Source organism: Ambystoma mexicanum, chromosome 3p (genome assembly GCF_040938575.1).
Source record: "Ambystoma mexicanum isolate Mex_15411 chromosome 3p, UKY_AmexF1_1, whole genome shotgun sequence".
NCBI lineage: Eukaryota > Metazoa > Chordata > Amphibia > Caudata > Ambystomatidae > Ambystoma > Ambystoma mexicanum.
The window spans coordinates 1,206,076,889-1,206,097,538 of record NC_090925.1 but is presented as its reverse complement, the minus strand read 5'-3'; the positions used below and the strand labels follow the sequence as shown (position 1 = coordinate 1,206,097,538).

Genomic DNA, 20,650 nt, shown 5'->3' with positions numbered 1-20,650 from the left:
CCATTGGCCGCATCAGAAGAGACAAGGTGAATATTGAAGTCTCTGAGGAGGAGAAGCTTGGAGGTAGTGACCATGAGATTAAGAGATGAGGTCAGCCCACTATGAAAGGAAGAGGGAGACCAGACCAGGGGTCCTATAGATTGTGGCGAGAGTAAGCGAGAGGATAGGAGAGAGGCCAAGCCTTCAGATGAGGCATTTGAAGGAAGAGTAAAATTGAGTGGGTACGATAGTGGCAGGGATCCATTCAGGGAAGATCAGGGTCACTCCACCTCTAGATCGATTAGGCCTGGGGTTAGAGAGGATCTTGTAACCCTCAAGGAGGAGTGTTTAAAAAACAATGACAGAGCTGGCAGTGAACTACATTTCAGTGAGAGCGAGGACGTCATGGTCAAAGTCTTCAAGGAGGTGACAGATGTCAGAGGAGTGTTAAACGGAAGAGCAAGACTTGAGAGAAGCTAAGTGAAGCTGGTTTCCATCTTTTAATGTCTTCTGAGGAGGGGTACAGGGATGGGGTACACCAGTCCGTGGTGGCGAAGAGGTCAGGGGGTGGCAGGAGGAGGAGAGGCAGGAGAAGGGAGGAAGTTGATACTAGATGGGAGACACCTATCAAGATGGAGGAGGTTGGGCTGAGAACAGAGAGCCATGATAGTGCCATTCTGGTGGACATTAATGATGCAACTAGAGGATGGGAAGGGTGCCAAGAGTACTTCTCATCTGGTTCACCATTAATGGGTGAAGAAAAGAGATGGGAGAGGACTGAGACCATATGGGGAGTCCATAGGTCCGAGAGGGAGCAACAAAGAGTATGTCGGTGACAGCCTGCCTGGTGCCAGCCTCTGAGTGTTCTGGGGATCTTTTCACTGCTATCCAACCTGAGGGGTCGCCTTTGCCAAGGCCTAGCGTACAAGAGCACGTCGGGCTGGAAACCCTGTAGAGTAGTTTCTACCCATAATGGAGGACGGGAAGCCAGAGGATCGGAATCTACAGCTCCAGGAGACCCATGACATTTCAAAAGTACACCAGACAACAATGATCTGGCTGCCCTCAAGTTCAAGGTCACCAATGAAGTCCCCAAGTGTGACAGTTGGAACTGCCATGTGCTACTGCAACAGAACACTTCAAATACTGTCTAATCTCTATTTGTTGCCATCACCCATCAATCATGTAATTTAAATAATTTAGGGGGAATAAGGTGTGGGAGGCAGGAGGGGGGAGAGACACAGAAAGAAATAGAAAAGCAAATTTACTTTAAAAAAAGAAATGTGGTTCTGGTAGTGAGCATATCCGAATCAACCGGTCGCACTGTATCCTGGGTAGTCTGGCGTGCTGGAGGGGGTGTGGGGAAAGGAATCCATGGCAACCCTATCTTATGCATTGCTCTAAAACGTGTAATGATGCGGTTGTGATGATGAAGCTCACAATGCGTAGAAGGGAAGGCGAGGGAAGGAGGGTGGGGCGTAGAGGTGTCACTCATCCAGGATCCTCTGTACTCTGGTCTTTGGGCCAGGCGCTTAGTGTTCTGGGCTACTGTCAGACTACACAATCTGTTCGAAATGCTGAGAGCTCTTAAAGTTCTCCAAGTGGGGCTTGCATGACATTCCAATGTGGCACTGGAACAGGGTTTCCCTGGCCCAGGGCCATTGTGTTCAATGAAGCGTTTGCTTCGAAGGACAGCATTCTGGGCAAGTTGGTGGTTTAATATCAACAATGGGACCGCACTTAGGGCTATGGCCACGGTATTATGAGAATGCTAGGCGCGAGCACAACATATTATGGTCTGTCAAAGAGGTGCAATGGCGGCTCATTTCATAAACACATCTCCTTGATGAGGTTGCTTTCACTGCAATAGGGGCACATGATGCAACTTTATTGGGAGTGAAGTGCAGAACTGCAGTACAAGCTCAGGTTACCTTCAAGGAAGTGCTGCGATAATAAAGAGCGGAGAAAAGGTCTTTTAGGATTGGTGATGAGACAGTGTGGAACAGTGTTAAGACACAGCATTTTACCGGAATGAAGGCGTAAAGTTAATAGATGTTAGATTGTCTTCCTAGAATGTCAGCGAGGACAGTGCGCGGACATTTGCTCTGAAGAGCAGGCTGCATGATGGCGCGTGAGGCACAGCGCACAATTCTGAGCCCGGAGTGCCATTTCTGGGATCTGGAAAGGGCCGGCCACAGCATGGGGGGAATGGACGCTGTGGTAGGAATCTACGTCAGACGCAGTGACACCTGAAGGGGCCTGGGCGTGTAATTGAGACTATGGCACTTCCATGGACCCCTCACAATCTTCACAGCTTTCCTCGGACACTTGGTCCTGGACGCTGCTCTATAGTCTGTTGTTTTACTGTTGAACTCTATGCAGGTGGCCAAGAGGCCAGTCTGGTCACTTCTGGATCCCATGAGCCTTTCGGGTTGTTTATCCAGAGCATACACAGAGCTTTTGGGTTTGGGCCGAATGCTCCTATGTCACACCCTTGTATGTGGTATCCTGTGGGGCACTGATGGAACAGAAAATGAAGTAGGTGTGCAGAATGCTGAAAATGTGGCCAGATATGGGGTGGCATTCTTAGTGTGGGCTACACATGGCACCCCTTGCAGGCAGGGTAGGGAAAGCACTGGGAGAAGGAGTTTCTCTTAGCGGGGACGCAATACATTTGAGCACCAGCTCTCCGACACTTCCAACACTAAACCATTAGGCGCGTGCCCTCTTTCCTCTCAACATTTGCTCTCCTGCCCAGATGTATAGTGCCCCGGTGATACTGGGATCCACGAGACCCCATTAGGTCCCAGTGCCACACCACGTTGCTATCCTTCATCCTATATCTGCCTGCCCAGGGCTCAGGGCGTCCGGAAGAAGTTGATGAATGGAATGGCTAGTCCCCTCGGGGGCTCCACTGCTCCCAGTGATCCATGGGTCGGTGTCCTCACCGCTCCCTTCTTCAGCCATGAGTGTTCTGTGCTTGTTGTGTTGGCACGCATCATGACCACGGGGGTACCCAAGAAGCCACACAGGTTTTTATCAGCCACTTCCCTGGCCTCCCACCGGATGAAACCGTTTCTGGTGCCCTGGCTGCCCTGTAAAGGTGAGAGCACACCACCTACGACCGAGGCAAATTCATGCTTTAAGGAAGGAAACGTGTGCTTTTTAGATTGGTGGAAGCTGCTGGAATGAAGAAATTCGACCGCAAACTTGTGATTTTTTTCTACTGTGTAGGTAGTAATCAAATACAGCATTCTGTTTGAACTGTAGGCTTTTGGTGTCCGGTCATTCACAAAGGATCATCACGATTCCTTTTCCTGAAAGCAGCCATCTTATTTCACAAAATCACCATAAGCAGGCTTATGATTTTATTTTTTTTTTTTAATGTTATTCCAACTACCGTGTTCTATTTTATTTTCAATTCTATTTTGTATTTTAAATGCATTATTGTGATGATGTTAACTGACTGAAACACTAAGATGCTTGTGGAAAGACAACTGCTCGAACACTTTCCTACGAACTGAGTTCTGTTCTGGCCACTTCAGCTCTTCAGTTCCTAGCATGTATTAGCACCCAGGGCGGGCGCCACAGCCAATGAGGTTGCTCAGATCGTGGCCTAAATTTCCAAGCCCGTGTTCCAAACAACCTGGTGGCTGCTCACACCCAACCTGCTATTTTCCCCGCTCCTTCTCCCTCCTGCCTGTCTCAGTCCCATAACCCTCCACTGCTTCCCACTCCACTTAACTTATTCCTCTGCCGGCGGCGCCACTGCTGCCGCCAAATCCCATGCCCCCGTGGAAGAATGCCTCCATATGGAGCCCTGACTTCCATCTCCATGGTGGCCATCTTGGGTAAGTATTTGGTTCGAATGAACGGGATGCCGTGAGTGCGTCCCGTTTGTTCAGACAAAATTAAATTGATGTCAGCACACCAGGTTTTCGGATTGAAAATCCGGGGTGTTAATAGCAATAAAACCCGATTTGGCCCACTTGATCGGGTTTTATTGCTATAGTAACCACTTTGGCAAAGATACTATTTGTTGCCTACATTTGTTTTCCTTTGTACTGGGCATGTATGCACATCAAAATGCAGGGAGCAGTAGCAAAGTCCTTTTTTTTAATGCAATTCAAATCTTACCCAGCTTTCTGTGCTTATGTAGCCTTTACTATTTACAGCACAATGCATAAAACGTTGTTAAATCTAAGCAGAAGTCAAGCGTTTAGTTTATTGCAGCCAGTCCAACTTTCTTGCACCTCACTTGCCACTCATGTGCATATGAAATGGAAAGAGTACATGCTGTCAATTTTGTTTTAGTAGAAACTCTAACAACTGTTTAAAATTAGAAACGTGTCCTGTCTTGTCTGCACACGGTTTTACTGATAAATCGTATCAAATAAAAATGGAAGAGGCGTTGGTACTTGAATGCCTACTACAAAGGGCCCAGGTCAAATTTCTCAAAGATGTCTGGGCGCCCTTTCTTGTCCAAGATGTCTTGAGTGCCCTGCAGATGTGTGTGAACCTATTAAGCGTGGTTGTTAAGGCTGCCCATCCATATGCCAACTGACACCAGTCTTCTTTTCTTCCTCTCAGGGGCCTCCAGGTCTCCCCGGAATGCCCGGCCCACAGGGCCCGCCCGGTCTTCAAGGACCTCAGGGCCCGCCTGGCCTTGACGGAACCCCTGGAATCAAGGTTTGTTCTGATTAACCTGCATGTACTGTAGCGTGCTCCTCAGCAATACACCCCTGAATTCGGTAATTGGGGTAGGCGTGTGCCGCTTGGTGAATTATAGGACTGGATTGCAGAGCCTGGCCGGCCTGGGCTGCCTGTGGGTTTCAACCCTGTGCACATCCACATCAACAGGTAGACCAGTCATCAATTGCTGAGGGGTCTACTGATGAAAATGCTGGCAAAATGGGCTCATCCTTAAACACCCAGCCATTTGGGGGCCCCTAGCGGATGCCTGTCTTGATTGGATGGACATCCTCGTGCCTGGTCTACGTACCATAAGGTTTGTCCCGTGTCCATAAATGACATGCGCTCCCCATTAGGGGAATGCATGAGAAACTCAGGGATGATTAAAAAGGCATGTGAAAAACATCCACCATGTCAATGATTTTGGCTATGAACACCTGTCCCTTGATGGCTAAGTGCATGAACGTGTGTGAAGAGTGATGACACCCCCAGTGCCTGCTTGTGTCAGAATAACCGAAGAATGGGCAGCTTGCCAGTGGCCACCATGCAGGCGGCTCCAGGCCCCCGATGCTTCCTCTGGGTCAAATCCGAAGTGACGAAGAAGAAACCGCGCCCCCTTTCCCACCACTGATCCCCCTGGAGAACGAACAGTTGTGCCCAGCAGGCAGGCCGAGCCGGCAGAGAGCAGCAAGGCAACATTACTGCAGTCCAGCAGGAGAATTTGGAACAGGCCATGGGTTGTAGAGTTGGTGGCCTTTGCAGCAGGAAGCAGGAGCTTTAAAATGTGCCATTTTCCACTCACCTGTTTAGAAACTCATTGGGATACACAGGAGGGGGTCTCTGAAGTACTTAATAAATGACGATTACTAACCTCCCCATACATGTGTCGGTGAGTGGACATGCACCCTTGAGGTTAGGCCAGGGGGTAAGTGTATGGAATATGGCCTTGCCAAGTCTAGGAATGAATCGAATCCTTAGATGGCTCCGACTACAACGGCCCATAGGAGAGGACATCTTTCCTGGGTGTGGGCACTTTGCTCCTTTTTGCATTCCATAACTGAACAACAGGATTATGGCAATCACCTGCGAGTTGGGGGTGGACATGGTCAACAACGGCCCGCCAGCCCAATCAATGCTAGGTAGGCCCAAACGAAGTGAGGGACTCAGTGAGGGCTGTGGGCCATTACTGGCCATGTCTGTACCCCCACCCCAACTGACTTGGGAGTGATAGTCATATAGTCGCACCCCAGGTGGTGCAAATAGTTACATTTTTTTGGAGGAGATGAGCTCTGTGCATATTGTGCAAACCCATTCTCCTGAAAAATAAAAGTGGCCCGCCGCCATAGGAAAAGGGACATAGTCCTTTTTCTATTTCCATTTATAGTGCAAATTGGTTAATTAAGACCTTATACACTTTACTCAAATATTTACATAAATCGTTCCACAATTTAACCATTTCAAGATGTCAAAATTTTCAAAGTACCAAAAATATATATTATATCATTTCATTATTATATCTCAACATCAATACCACAATAATACAGCAATTATAAAACAGTTGTAGAAATTCAGTAAAATCAACATCATACCTTAAAGAATTTGCAATACCATTTCATTGTATCACATCCATAAAATATAAATAAAAACGTATTAGGGACCTCACAGAAGAAGCCTAAACTAGTCTCCACTGACTAAATAGACTATGCTAACAAAGTTATCGATCCTACCACCAGCTTTCTCGAAGTGGCATGACCACAACTCCCTTCCAAATATAAAAAGCTGCTCCTATGTATACCATGACTTCTGCCATACAAATTGATGACCAAAACTGATCAGTTACAATCATTCTTAAATCACTAACAAGATCCATATAGCCCTTATAGTACCACTCTTGTAAATGATGAGAGTCGGTTAACAAATGCCTAATAGACTCAACCTCCCTGCGGCAGTGCATGCATAGTCTTTCCTCTTTAGGTATTCCAGTCCAAACCCCTAAGTATTCATTGTAAGGCAAAATATTGTACCGGAGCAGGGTGATAAATCTCACAAATTCCCTATTCCTAACCTTCAGCAAATAACTCCTTGGGTTAGAAGGTTTTAGCCCTTGTAGCGAGCACATTGCATATCGCTTCTTTTTATATAGGCTAGTCAGATTATTACTAACATCCCATTCTAAGGCTTTCATTTTCAATTTTTTATGCATAGTCCTAATTTCCCCCACATTAGTAGGAAGCCTTACATGGATTGCTTTTAAAAATGATAGTACCGTATTCTTCAAATTCCACATGTAAGCATTCAACTTTTCTCTCTTGATTAAACTTTTCCCAATTACGCTCATCAAACTCTCTTCCACATTGTCCGACATCACGATTTTCACGTAGAGTTTGCAGCACCTTATTTTCCACAGCGTTTCAAGTGCAGTGAGCCCCAATTCACATCTTATTGCTTCAATTAGTGTGGATCTGTGTAGTCCCAACACCGAGTTCCACAACTTCCCTTCAATGTTCCCTAGATTCTCAATATACTTATGTCCCACCGATTCCAATGCATCTAATGCTCCAGGAATGATACAACTTATATATTTCTTGGAAGCCCTCTACAGAGTGGCCCCTTTTTGTGGACATGTAGCCTCCCAGAATGTTCCACTTTTTAATCACTTTCGATTCGACCATATCATGGTAAGAATCTCGTGGGGGGTTGTTCATAGTTGGCATACCCAGATATGGGTACATTTCTACCACCTCTATTTCTTCTGTGCCAATTTTCCACTTGAAGGAAATATTACCTTTTTTCCTTTTCAATCCCCCAAACACCATAATCTTAGTTTTTTAAACACTGATGCTTAAATTATTATCTATGGAATACTGTTGTAATGTGTTCAACATCCGCTGCAGCCCCACTGGCATTTTGTCTAATAGCACAGTGTCGTCCACGTACATCAGCCAACTAATGACCATTCTCCCAACTTTAGGTCGGAAATTATTTAGATTAGAAAACCTTTCCCACATATCGGCTACATAGTGATTGTAAAATACTGGGGCGGTAACACAGCCCTGCTTCAAGCCCATATTAGTTTTAATAGACAGGGAGGATTCAGCACCTTTACCTAGGCAGATAGTAACTGTAGTTTCCCTATACATATCTCTCACGAAATGCAAAATCACCAGACAGATCCTCCAGTTAGCCAATTTGTTCCACAGCCTATCGATGCTATCAAAGGCTTTTGTATAGTCAACATAACACACATACAATTTAGTACCTTTATTATCCATAGTATCTGGAATTATATGGTTAAGCATGACCAAATTATCAAGGGTGCTATATTCTTGCCTGAAGCCAGTTTGTTGTATAGAAAGTATCTTATTCTCCTTGCTCCATTTATTAATAGTTCTCAGAATTAATGAGCAGAAGATTTTACAGCTGCTATCAGCCATTGGCAATAAACAATAGTTATCAGGGGACATTCTGTCCTCTTTTTTGAAAATGGGGACAAATATGGCTTTTCCCTTTTCCATAGAGAGGAGAAAAGTTGAAACAACAACCAAGCCCACTTTTTTGGGTTAGTTGTATGACTATGTTCGCTAACCCATCTGGCCCAGGAGCTCTAAATTATTTCATTTTATTTATCATTTTAAGTATATTTTGTAGGTCGTATGGGAATATAAGTCCATTACTGTCCCAGCTCATTTCATATATAGTACTTTTCTTTTCCTCTTTATAAATGAGTCGGGAGATGTATTCTATCCATACTTCCTGTCCAACTGCATTTGTATCTCTATTTCCATCCTCCAAGAGGTATGGCCGTTATAGATACCAAAATGTCTTTGAGTCATGTGTTTTACATAGTACATAGATAATTCTCCAATTTGCGTTATTAACTCTCTGTTTGTGGGCTTTTTGCCAATTCTCATATTTTGTCCTTATGGTCGTTATTTTTTGTAGTTTCACCCTCTCTTCCATATGTTCTTCCTTATTTAAGTTCCTTACATCTTCCTTAACACCCTTTTTTCTGTCGTTGATCTGACTATCATATATATTATCATGCTTCTTCCCTCCATTTTGATTTACCCTTGATCTACAGTTAGTTTTTTGGATCATGCCCAACAGGTTGCTTACCACATCAAGACCACTAAGGGCAATTTCTGATCCATCTACAGGCAATATATTAAACAAATTTTCTAAATTCCGCTCTGTCCACATTAAGCTGTTTCCCCCTTGGATACTTCGAATGTTCATGATATCTCCTGCCTGCCATTTATACTGGGACCTTCTAGTTAGGTTGTATTTAAGTGCTTTATGGTCACTCGGGGTAGTGTCTATATGCTCAAATCGGTCTATTTGTTTCATTAACCCTTTGCTAACAAACATATAGTCAAGGCGATAGCTTACCTTACCATTAGTCCAAGTGGTTTCCCTTACTGACCAGCCTCTGGCTCCAAATACTCCATCCCGAAATTCTGGAATAACTTTAACCAGGTAATTGCGTCAACAACCTGTTCTAGGAACTTGTGGTTATTGCCACAATTACACATCTTCGAGGGCAATATAGTATCAAATTCCCCATCAAGATCATTCCATTTATCCATCTCTTTCGTGGCTAGATCACAATAAGCATTGAAGACGCCAACTATCAGCACCTCTGCCTTAAGGGATTCCAGCATCCAGCCTTCAATAGTGTTAGTTCTAATTTCTACTATAATAGACACATTACGCCCCCCCGGACGACAGTAGACATTAATAAGTAAACATTCTCCTATAGAGCCCAAATTCCCTGTAATGGCACTCATAACAAATGGTAAGCTCGCAAATATGTCATGCTCACTTATCAGGATGTGGCCTTTAACCCCTATACATAACCGGCCTACCGGGCGTCCTTCATCACCACGGGTCTCGGGTTTGGTCAGTATGTTATGTCCCTCAGGGGATAGTTCTCCACTCATGTCTCCTGCAAGGCTAACACATCACACTTCTCTAACACATTAATTCTGTCTTTATGTAATATCGAATGAAAACCTCTGCTGTTCCAAGATAGGATTATTGGTTCTTCACCAACTTCCTCATCTCAATTGCCTTCTAGGTAATCCCCATCCGGGACCCACTTTAAAAAATTGTTGCCCCCTTTCGGTCCAGAGTCTTTGTGGGCTTTTGGATTTTGGGAGCTACTTCCTTTGGAGTCTACATTTCCAACATTATATAAATAAATTTCCAATACTATATAACTTTCTTTCCTTGTTTCTTCCCGTAACGCACTTCAGTCCCCGCTTATTAACTGTGGTACTCTGCAATATTACAGAGGAAAGACAAACATGAATGCGTTGAAATGGGCCTCTCTAGCCCTCTCCAAACTATCAATCTGCCAAGTGAGCCCTCCTCTTTCACCCGCCATACGTGTGTGAATTCTCCCCTTACCTTTCGTTCTCCAAGTACTGTTTTGAGCTCTGTCAGCAAAGAATTGTAGCCTGTCGCTTCAGAAAAGCCTCTGTGCTGCAATGCACCATGGGAGATATATACATGTTGGTTTGATCAGGGAACCCCCGCCTCCCTTCTACATCAACAGATTTACACCAACCCACCAAAAGGCACATCTGCACCACTTTGTGCTTTGTGCCCAATTTGTTTCTTATCTGTCGCAAATCTGTCTGTCGGTTTTCACTCTGTGGGCCTCATCACGAGTTTGGCGGTAGCCCTTAAATGTGGCAGTAGCGCTGTTACCGCTGCATTTAAGGGTCTGCAAAATCACGGCTTTGGCTGATTTCCCCCCAGCTCTGAGCTGGGGGGAATTCCGCTGAGAATTTGCCGATTTTCGGCGTGTTTACCGCCGGTGGGAAATCTGCCGGCGGTAAAAGCACAAAATTTCCCCATTGAGCCCAATGGGGAATGGGGAATTCCTGAATGGGCCCGTTCCGCCAAACCTGTGATCCGGCGCTAATAGCGCCAGTGGGTTTGGCAGTAGGGCTAATACCACCCAACTCGTGATGAGGCCCTGTGTGTCTAGAGGGTGACACATTTTCTCTATGGGAAAATTGATGGGCTTAGTCCCAAAACATTTTTGTCAATGCCTAATTACTCATGAATTTTCCCCAAATGTACCACTGGGGAGAGGTGGGGTGGTGGGCATAGGGCATACCACTCACAAACAGGGGGAATCCTGGAAAAACAACACTAAAAAATGTGTGCTGCTGGTCCAGTCTTAACCCGGACTCATGCATACAAAAAAATCACCAAAAGCTGGATCCCAATTGTAGTGTGCAGTAGGGAACACATTCTGTGACTTCAAACTACCATTATACAAATATATATATATAAAAACAATTTTGATGCAATAATCAATACACAATTTCGTGTAAAAAACCTTGGCAACAAATTCATCCATCATGTGTTCTTAAAAATACCACTCATACCAACAACAAATTCGAATACAAACTTGCATAGTTAGTAAACATTAAACAACAGAAAGGTGTACATGTAAAAACTGTTGATGTAAACGCGCACTCTGTGTGCATCAGCGCCCTGGCAGTTTCTTTAGAACATTCCAGTCATATCCAAGTTGTTTGCAATGAAGCCTTTGTGAAAGTCCTAGGTTTTTACGACGACGGTACGACGGTGTCCACAGTTCTGCAATGTAGAATGAAAACCACAAGGTGTGACATCCACGCAGCCAGGGTGCACCCTCACAAGGTGCTAGCCACTGGATTCTGTTTCTGCCAAGAGATCTATTTACACAAAAGGTGAAGAAAACTGCACTCCAAAATTCTCACTGGCCCCTTTAGGTTCAAAGCGATATTTGACCACCTGCAGCTGTGCCTGCTTGTTAGTGCAGGGTGAGGGGGCATGTTAGGCAGCTGCCATCTTCTCATTAGTGGGTCGCGCTGGTGTCAGTGGAGTGCAGTTCCCTCTTAATTTGTGTAAATCTATCTACCGGCAGAAAAGGAGCTGCTGCCTCGCACCCCCGGAGGATGCTCCCTGGAAAAGTGTTGCCACACCTGGTGATTGTCATGTGAAGTTAAGATCAGGAACTGTGGACGCTGTGCACAGAGGAGGGCCTCCTTGGCGGTGCCACTCCTGCCCCCTTTTGCTAATTACAAAACGACGGCTTAATTTGTGTGAGATTAACTGCAGGTCAAAGGGGGCCATGCGGGGGCCATGCACGCGCCAGTGATTCATGGACACTACTTTGACTCCCTATTGAGAGGATGGCGGCTCCATAACCTGCTCTTTGACCCTGCACGAACAAGCATGCACAGCTCTGGGTCACGTGGAGGGGCAGTACTTTCATGCCGAGCAACGTCAACCTGGGTTTTCACCTCAAGTTCAGAGCTACTGAGCAATGCATTGTGGGAATCCCAATCAGGCCGGGCTGGAAGCATGTATTTTTGTTCCAGAAAATTGGTTGTCATATACACAACATTCCTTGGTCAGTGGATCTGAGTTGGTGGTGAACTTAGAGGGGTGGCTACTGGGGGGAGCTGTGGCATGTGTAGCATGTTCACTAAAATGGTCTCTTATCGCTAGTACTTAAGGGAAACCATTCTCAAATATCCTGGCTAAGCCATGACCAGCGATGGAGACACCACAGATAAACCTGGTTTGCAAATGATCATAGATGCAGGGACCGGTCGCAGCGTCTTCAATCATTTAGGCATGATTTTCCTTAGTGGATCGCGATTTTTTAAGCAGGTAAGCTAACACCTAAATGTCATGTCTGATATTTCTGCTAGCGCGCTGCTGGTGCTTTGGCGTTGTATGTATGCATCTGGGTCGCAAATCTGGCACCCAGAGATTCCAAAGCCGGGGAGAGCAAGTTCATCTGCGTCAGGCAAGCGTTGGGAACTCAGGAGTTAGGGGTTCAATTGCTTTATGGAGCAATGGGTAAAACTGGCCTTCTACTCATAGGGCCTGATTCACGGAACGTTTTCCTATGGGAGTGCGCCATTATAAAAGACTTCCATGAATCGGGCCCTTAGACTCATGGGGCGCTTACAATTCACTGGCCGACATTTACCCTAATGTCGACCCGTTCGCCAACATGCTTGAACATCGCTGAACCCACATTGACTCTAGCTTTAACTATAGCTTCCATCTTTCATGGCTGCTTTTGCTTTAAAGGCAGTGCCTAGTTTGTAACAAAATGAGTGCCAGGGCCCAAATATTTACTAGCATGCTTGTGACACTGCGGGCGGAAAGTTGCCCACCATCGCTGCCACCACCCACAGCTGCTCCCCAGTGTTGACAAATTTGGGGTTAAACTACAGCTCACACCTTCTCAATGGACTTGATGGATGCTCTGGCTATCGTCACTTCATAATCAATATCAGTCTGAGACAATAAGTGCAGGGGCTCAGAAATAAGTGCCAGGGCTGAGCCCCGGCAAACACACCCACAAGTGAAGCACTGTGTCTAGGGTATCTTTTGACATCCGTTCTGCCCCACATGCCGAGTGTACAGAACACGCCGCTTCACTGTATCCTGTGCAAGTGCCTTAGGATGTGCTGTTGACTCATGGTGTCTGGATTTCTTTAGGGGGAACTCGGATTGCCTGGACCTCCTGGAGTTGATGGGGAGAAGGTACGTGTAACCTCACTTCTTTGTGATCCCTTGCGCACGCCTTGTTTTTCAGTTATTCTAATGTGCGTGGGTCCTTTGGTGCTTGATTAACCGTGGACAGTGACCTATTCAGCAAAGTTCAGTAGAAAATCTGTGTCTGATTATGGATTTAGGTTTATGCATTTAAAGCTACCTTTGAATTTATGAAAACTTGTTCCAATTATTCTTTGTAGGGATGGAAAGGCGATCAAGGAGAAGCTGGCCCACCCGGGGCAAAGGGGGAGCGAGGAGAAATGGGGCTGTCTGGCCCACCGGTAGGTCTACCTGCTCGCAGGCTGCGTGGCCACCTGGCTCTGGCCTTCTGTATGGGCGACTTCTTTGCATCCATCAAACCTCAACTGAAATGGGAACCCAGTATTTCAGATTAGGACAGGAAAGGAAATAGGTGTGCCTTGAAGATGTGCTTTGGTGCAGTCTTACTTTTTTGATGGAAACACCTGTGTCAAGTAACCTACCAAAGAGATGTGGCCAGCAGGAGAGACACCGATCACCCAGTAACCCCTGCTGGCACCCGCACATCCGCCCATTATGTAAGGCCCAGTATAGTGGCAACAAAAGCCTTCAGGGTGGCAGAGGCGTGAAGCTATGAATGATGGGGTGATGGGGAAAGTCATGGCTAATGGGTGGAAGAGAGGAAGAGTGGCAGTGTGAATATATGGAGAACTTTGGAGCGATTTGAAGGAACAGCTCTCACACCCTGTCGGAGTCAATCAGAATAAAGATCATGGAATTACTGATGAGCAGCTTTCAACTGCGGGGATACATTCCACCAAGAGGTTCAACGTAATATCTGATGTAGTCTCGAGCTTTACTCTCATATGCCAACTCCCAATGTTGAATAAGAGCACCTGATGCCCTGAGCCCCCCTCCACCTCACTTTTGCTTGAAACACTCCCAACCAATACATTAGGTGAGTGAAACTTGGCCACCTGCACACGCCTCCCTGATTTTCTAGTATAACCACCCCCACCTGAAGATAAAGTGCACCTGACAGACTGGCACCCACAATGCCTCCCTCATCACGTGGTGTACCTTTCTGTCAGGGCGAGCGGCATAATCCGACAGTTTGTGGGAGGCGCGAGCCTTGCCCTGTCAAAGGCAGCTTGGCCGTTGGCAGCGTGGGCCGTGACTCGCGCAAACTACCACCACAGGGCCTCGCGCACTGTCAGGGGAGCCACTGGTTGAGTGAGAGCGCAAGCATTTCTCGGCTTCCCTTGGGCCTCAGGGTATATGAGGGAGGGAGGAAGAACGCCACGACCCTCCTCCTGGACGTTACAGCAGTTGATCATGACTTCCATAATCCTCTGCCGTGACGTCACAGTAGGGATTCTATAGCATTTGGAAAACCAATTGGTTGCTGATCGCTTCAAGTGGGAGCCGTACCCAACAATAGCATTCATCACAAAAATAATATGTTTCTCAGCTTTTAATCGCTATTTGTGAATTTTCGAAAGCTGCAATACCATGGCAGGGATGTTCAAATGGTGAGGTCGCTGTTGTGTTCCCACGGGCTCTATAGATGAGGGGTGGAATCGCTGATCTGCTGTCAGTGGGGAACAGTCTAATCGTGACTGTGCCCTGCTACTGAGCTAACAATCACCGGCATTGTATTGGAAATGTAGACAGTCTTTTGGTGACAACCTTGGCTCACCTCTAAGCAATCTCCTTGTAATTCTTGTCCACTTGGTCTGCTGCAGGGAATCGACGGAGCGAAGGGAGAGAAAGGTGAAGATGGCCCTTCAGGTCTGCAGGAGACACTGGTAAGCGATCCATGGGCTGAAGCGAATGTTGAGTGACACCTTGTTCTGCAGGCCACTCCTGTTTATACAGGGTTAAAATGTTGTGCAGGAAAATGGAGACGTGAGGGATACTTCAACACATGTGCATTCACAGGCTGCTTGTAACAGTTATCCATGGTATCACCACTATGGGGCCACAAGGTGGTCCTTTCTCACTGTCCCTTCTGGCCACTGAAGAACCACAGTGCTCATCCCTGCAATGCCACAATGCTCATCCTTGCAATGCCACAATGCTCATCCATGCAATGCCACTATGCTCATTGTTGTAATACCAAGATGACCAGTCTGGCAGCGTAACAAGATTGATGTGCCCAACTTCCTTTTCCAGTGACTAACTTGGCTGCTCCAATCGGCAACATTACCAGCATGTGTCCCACAATACCCCAGTTTATGACAGCTTCGGCAGACAAGTGCAGTAGTATCAAGTGAACTCATACAACCTGACCTCGATGTGGCCTGCCACGTCACACAGTGCTCGGTCTCTATGCCGCTCTGTAGCACACCGTGACATCACCTAGTGGTTACGCAGTTTACGATGCCATCCTTTTGTTTCCTGAGGTAGACTTGCCTCATTGATTTGACTCGCTGAAGGAGTATCACCCTCGGAACCTGAAACCTGCTTGCTGGCCCTCGTAACCTTAGCCGGAAAGCTACAAATGTAATGCTTTCAATTGAACTGGTGATCCAAAGATCAGCTGGAATAGCGTCCAGTGCCCTCAAATGTGAAGGGAGCAGCAGCCAGCAGGAGTTTATGCACACTCCTGGAATAAGCCACAACTCTACTAGAGACTAGTGGTGCGTTCACATGAGGGAGGTTGCACTGTGCTTGCCTGGAGCTGCATACACGCTGCTGCATGTAGTGCATGTGGTGACATGTGGATGGGTGAGCAGAGACTGCTTGTGTGAGAGATGCTTGATGGAATGTTCGATTTTTGCCAGTTGAAGTAGGAGCTGGCAATGTTTCACTTTTCTGTATGGGAAATAACACCACCACCTACAATCCCATTCAGCCCATATACAAGGGGTCAGCAGGGGTAAAATCAGGGGGGGGGGGGCTTTGCGGAATTCGACGATCCACACGGGGAGTGTGCGCTCACCCGGGCTTTTTGACTTTTTAAAAATAAAAATGAATGATGGGGATCAACCTCTGAAAATGTGTGGGGCTAATCGGCACACATTTTCTAATGCTCGCCGCACAACAAACACATAGTCCAGTGTACTCTGGGGGACACAGCCTACAGGCGCAGTCCACTCTGCACATTTTATTTGACAGGTAGCAGTGAGGGGTGTACAAAAACATCCAGAGGAAAAGGGCAACACCTTCCTCCTCCCATGGCCAGCCTAATTAAGTATCAAAGGGTCCATGGATCCGCCCTGTTCCATTGTATAAATTGTGTGTGTGTGGTGGCAAATACTGATGAGAACTAATTGAAGCAGGCCTGCAAATCGGCCTGGTCACAGAACTTAACAATGGGCAGGAAAACTAACACCTCTCTGATATGCAATCTGTCAGCCTGAAGCTAGTTGCCACCCCTCTGTATGAAGGACAGTGAATAGCATTCCCCTTGTCTTGTTTCAAAGTACTCTGGTCCTGACCTCACGCATAACAGAAGATTGTTGGTGGTGACCCCGGATTGATTCCTTAGGTAGTCTTAGCCTGCACCAATCACTGGGGCCCATTTGGCTTTAAAAGAGGGATGAGTCCCTCACTTATCAGACCATCCGACAACTTTGAAAGGAGTAAGAAGAAGGACTTATTTGGACCCTGGCTGAAGGTACAGGCTGCCTTACATCTTCTGCCGGTGAAGGAAGGCTAGGATTACTTGGATGACCCGTCCAGCAGCTCCAGGACCAGTTAGCCAGCCAGCACACAGCGTGCCCTCCTAGGTTCTGCCAGCAAGCTTCCTAGAGGGGAAGTGCCAGAGAGCCTCTAAACAAAGGACAAGGCCATTGCCTGCAATCACTCTCCTCATCTTTGGACCGTCCACTTTGAAAGGACGCCACAAGCCATGCAAAGAAGCTAGGAGGAAGTGCCCCACAAGCATCAACTAGCATCCATCTTTTAAGGACATTTTCGAAGCAGTCGAGCCCTCGAACCGTGACCGGCTGCACCACTGACTGGTGTCACGCTGCAGTACTCAAGCCGTTCGATACGCCTCGAACAGCGTTACAGATCCGCTAACCAGCACAGAGACAGCGATTCTTGGTCCTGAGCCGCCGTTTAGGCCAGCGTGGAGCCATCCGTCCAGTCTCGCTTGCAGAACTGCCTGCTGCCTCATACCCGCAGCTGTCTCCCTGGAACCGACTCAACGCTGTCGAGCATCAAGATCATCTCAAGCACCAGGTACATGTAAGGTTCAGCGCCATCAGCCAGTTTGCAGAAATATGCATTTTTGCATGGTGTACGCGCCCAGGCAGCAATATGCCTCATGCAGGAAGAATATGTTTTGCTCATTTACGGCTTATTTGCAAAGTGGTGTCCTGAATGTCCAGAAACCCGGAGACTCCAGGCTTTCCCCGCATAAAAACCCTGAGTCTCTGGGCTAAACCCAGAGGTTAGGCAGGAATGGTGCCTTCGCAGATCCCTCCTGTTGCTTCTAGTTCTCTGCAGCTGACTTTCTCACGCTTCTGTGAGGTTGTTACATCGGACGACTACTGGCATGAACATATCCCCCCTTACCCAAGGATAACAAAGACTATCACCAGCAGGAATCCCCCGCCACCCTGTTTGAGTGCATGTTGTCAGACGGACGCTCTTCTCAAGCACCAGCCAAGGGTCCCCCTCTGGGGCTTGAACCCCAGTGACGTCGCTAAGGGGGTTTCGGGGGCCTCTGCCCCTCCTCTGAAATTCTGCCCCCCGTGTCCACCCCTACCTCAGCTGGGCTACTTTCTTTGCACTGTCTGCAGTGCTATGTCCGCCAGCACAGCACACATAGGTCCGCAATCAATGCTGCACAACAGCTGTTAAGTCACCCTGCAGCCAAGAGCAGCCCCTCCAATCAGAATGTAGCACACGAAACCGCTAATGATGGGTCATTAGTGACTTAATGGTTTAGTGCCTACATTCTGATGGGAGGGAAGGTGCACAAAATGGGGCATGGTAGTTGGGGTGCACAAAAGATTCTCTGCAGGCGTGCCTCTGACGTCACACATTGCCCTTTTATAGGCGGCCCTCCATACTTTTGTCTGTGGCCCCCTCTGTGCCCCTCCTAAATTTGATTCCTGGCGAGGCCACTGTTGAGCCCATTGCAGGCTCAGGTGCTTTCCTTCTCAGCTTTTTTGGATCTCTTGCAGCTGCCAGTGGCTGGGTTATAGCACACAGCTGGTTATCACAGCTCGTCCCTCTTCCTGGCATTGCAATCTCAGTAACTTGCCAGTTCTGGGCTATTTTGACCCACCGCTGTCTGATGTTAATGTCCTCCTTCTCAATGGTCCCCTCATGCCTTGTGTTTATTTTTATTCACTCTGGGAGGGGGGGCGAGGTCTTAAATGGGGTTGGTAAAGTTAGGCAAAACTGTCATGGTGCCCACGCAGCTCCATGCCTCCATATCGCCCTGCTTCAGTAAGCTTTCATTTCTGACTGCGGTCTCTAGACCGCTTCCCCTAACGACTGAAGCACCCAAGAGTGCGTCATGCCGTGCGATGCAGAGTGAGCTGGAGAGCAGGTGGAAGAGTGCAGATAAGTGGTGGGGTGTCCAGATTGGGGCAGTGGAGCCGTGCAGCAAGGGGTTGTCACGTGGGTGAACTGGGCAAAAGACTGACCTTGTGTGGGGCGGCCTTCGCGGGCCGCCTTCTGCAACGTCGGTCTTATGGGCGCAGTGTTTGGGTCGAGACCCGTCATTCCTCTGGGTGGGCTGCTGCTGAGCTCCACCGTTCTCCAGGGAACCTGTAATCCTATTGGGCGGTTCTTCCCCCACGCGAGTGGGCGCTCAAGCTGCTAGTCAATGCTCTGGGTGCTCTTTGTCTTTCTGTTGCTGCTGTTGAAGCCTGGCCTGCCAGCGGGTTTAGTGGTCACCAAGGGTTCTTGCTTTTGGGTAGAGAGATTGCATGACCGCTGGGTGAGCTGGAGCTCCCCACTCCCCATTCTTTTGGGTGAGAGGTCGGAGCTTTAGAGGAATGTTTTATATGCTCATAAACCAAGCCACGACATGCAGGTGTGCTACCGAGGCCCCTTCGTCAGCCCTTTTAAAGAAGATGGAATAGATGCTGGAGGCTTTAAACACAGAATACATGATTAGATTAAAAAGCCCTCAATAGCTGGGCACAGAAAAGAACAGAGTGTGCAACTCCCTGGGACTGTTAGTAGAGGTTTCTGTTCTTCAGTGTTGACGATAAAGCAAGTTTCCTTCACTGTGCTGGAACGAACTGCTGAAATATCTCCCTTGCATTTCTGAAGTACCTCATTTGTCCTCCTGTGCTGGTCTCCAAACCTAGATGACTGAGGTAGGTTTCTCTGGGGATTTCAACAGCAAAACCGCCACTGGGATATTTGCATACCCACAATACTTTGCAGGCAGTTTAAGAAAATGTCGTAAATACACATACACTCAATTATTTTGCAGTGCATGTAAGATCCCCTCTTCCTAACATTGTTGGGAAGAATTATACAGGTGACAAAAATGTCCTTTCGTTATTCTCAACCCTATAGTTACTGAGTAGTATTTAGTTCACGTCAGTTTCCTTCATTCGCAAACTATGGGTAGGAAAAAAGACCACGGAAAACCCTTGTCTGTACTGAGCGCCCCCTGCAAATAAAACCACTTGGGCAATATAACCCGGGGGAGGGGAGGAGTTGGGGCTAGGAGAGGGACCAAACAGCACTGCAACCATTTCTCGACTTGAGAAAAAAAAGCAAACGAAAATGGCTGCCAACGATGAGGGAGAAGGGACTACATGTAGTCCTCCTTTTCCATGGCGGCCATTTGCAGAAAGAACTCTGGGATGCGGCGGTGTTGCTCAGAGCCTTGTCGGGCAGGTAAGGCCCGGGTGAATGCTAATGAACTTTCGTTTTACATCCTGTCCAATCACTTACCTGGCTCAAGGGGGGAGTACCAGGGGAACTGTTTAGAGAGGCTTCAAAAAGGGCTTGTAAGCTCCACCCCCATTTCCGGAAGCATGTCTGGCAAGGAGAGTGGAAGAGTTCATGAGGAACTGGAGGTCCTATTTCAATCTTAATATATGTGGCGAGCTGGTGGTAACCTCATGAATAAGGCCTCTTTTCCTGAATGGTGTGTAATTTCTGGAGACGTTGTTACACCACTTCCTTGCGTGGCTGGTGTTAGGCTGCCGGCTATGTGCTGCAAGGAAGTGCAAACTGTTGCTGCGTGGTGGCTTCCCTCTACTGCTTGTCGCTGCGGTCTTCCCTCGTCAGTGTTCGCCATCATCATCATCATAGGTGAGGCTGGGATGGGAGGGGGTCTGTACACACTGGCACGAGCACCAGGCAATGTTTGGGATGGACTCCCTCCCTTCCCTGACACGGCCTGTAAGCAGACCTTGTCACACTATTCAGTATGGGTGAAAATCACTTGGAATCACTAAGTGTGCGATTGTCTGATTACACTCACCCTAAAAAA

General features: G+C 47.4%; 1 protein-coding gene across 1 annotated transcript in view; it reads left to right on the top strand.

The window, feature by feature from the left end:
- Positions 1–20,650, top strand: part of COL23A1 (collagen type XXIII alpha 1 chain) — a 395,547-nt gene that overhangs the window by 298,069 nt on the left and 76,828 nt on the right. The window contains exons 14-17 of the mRNA XM_069652640.1: positions 4,570–4,668; positions 13,192–13,236; positions 13,449–13,529; positions 14,973–15,035. Coding sequence (XP_069508741.1) covers positions 4,570–4,668; positions 13,192–13,236; positions 13,449–13,529; positions 14,973–15,035 — 288 coding nt within the window. The remainder of the gene's footprint in view (positions 1–4,569; positions 4,669–13,191; positions 13,237–13,448; positions 13,530–14,972; positions 15,036–20,650) is intronic.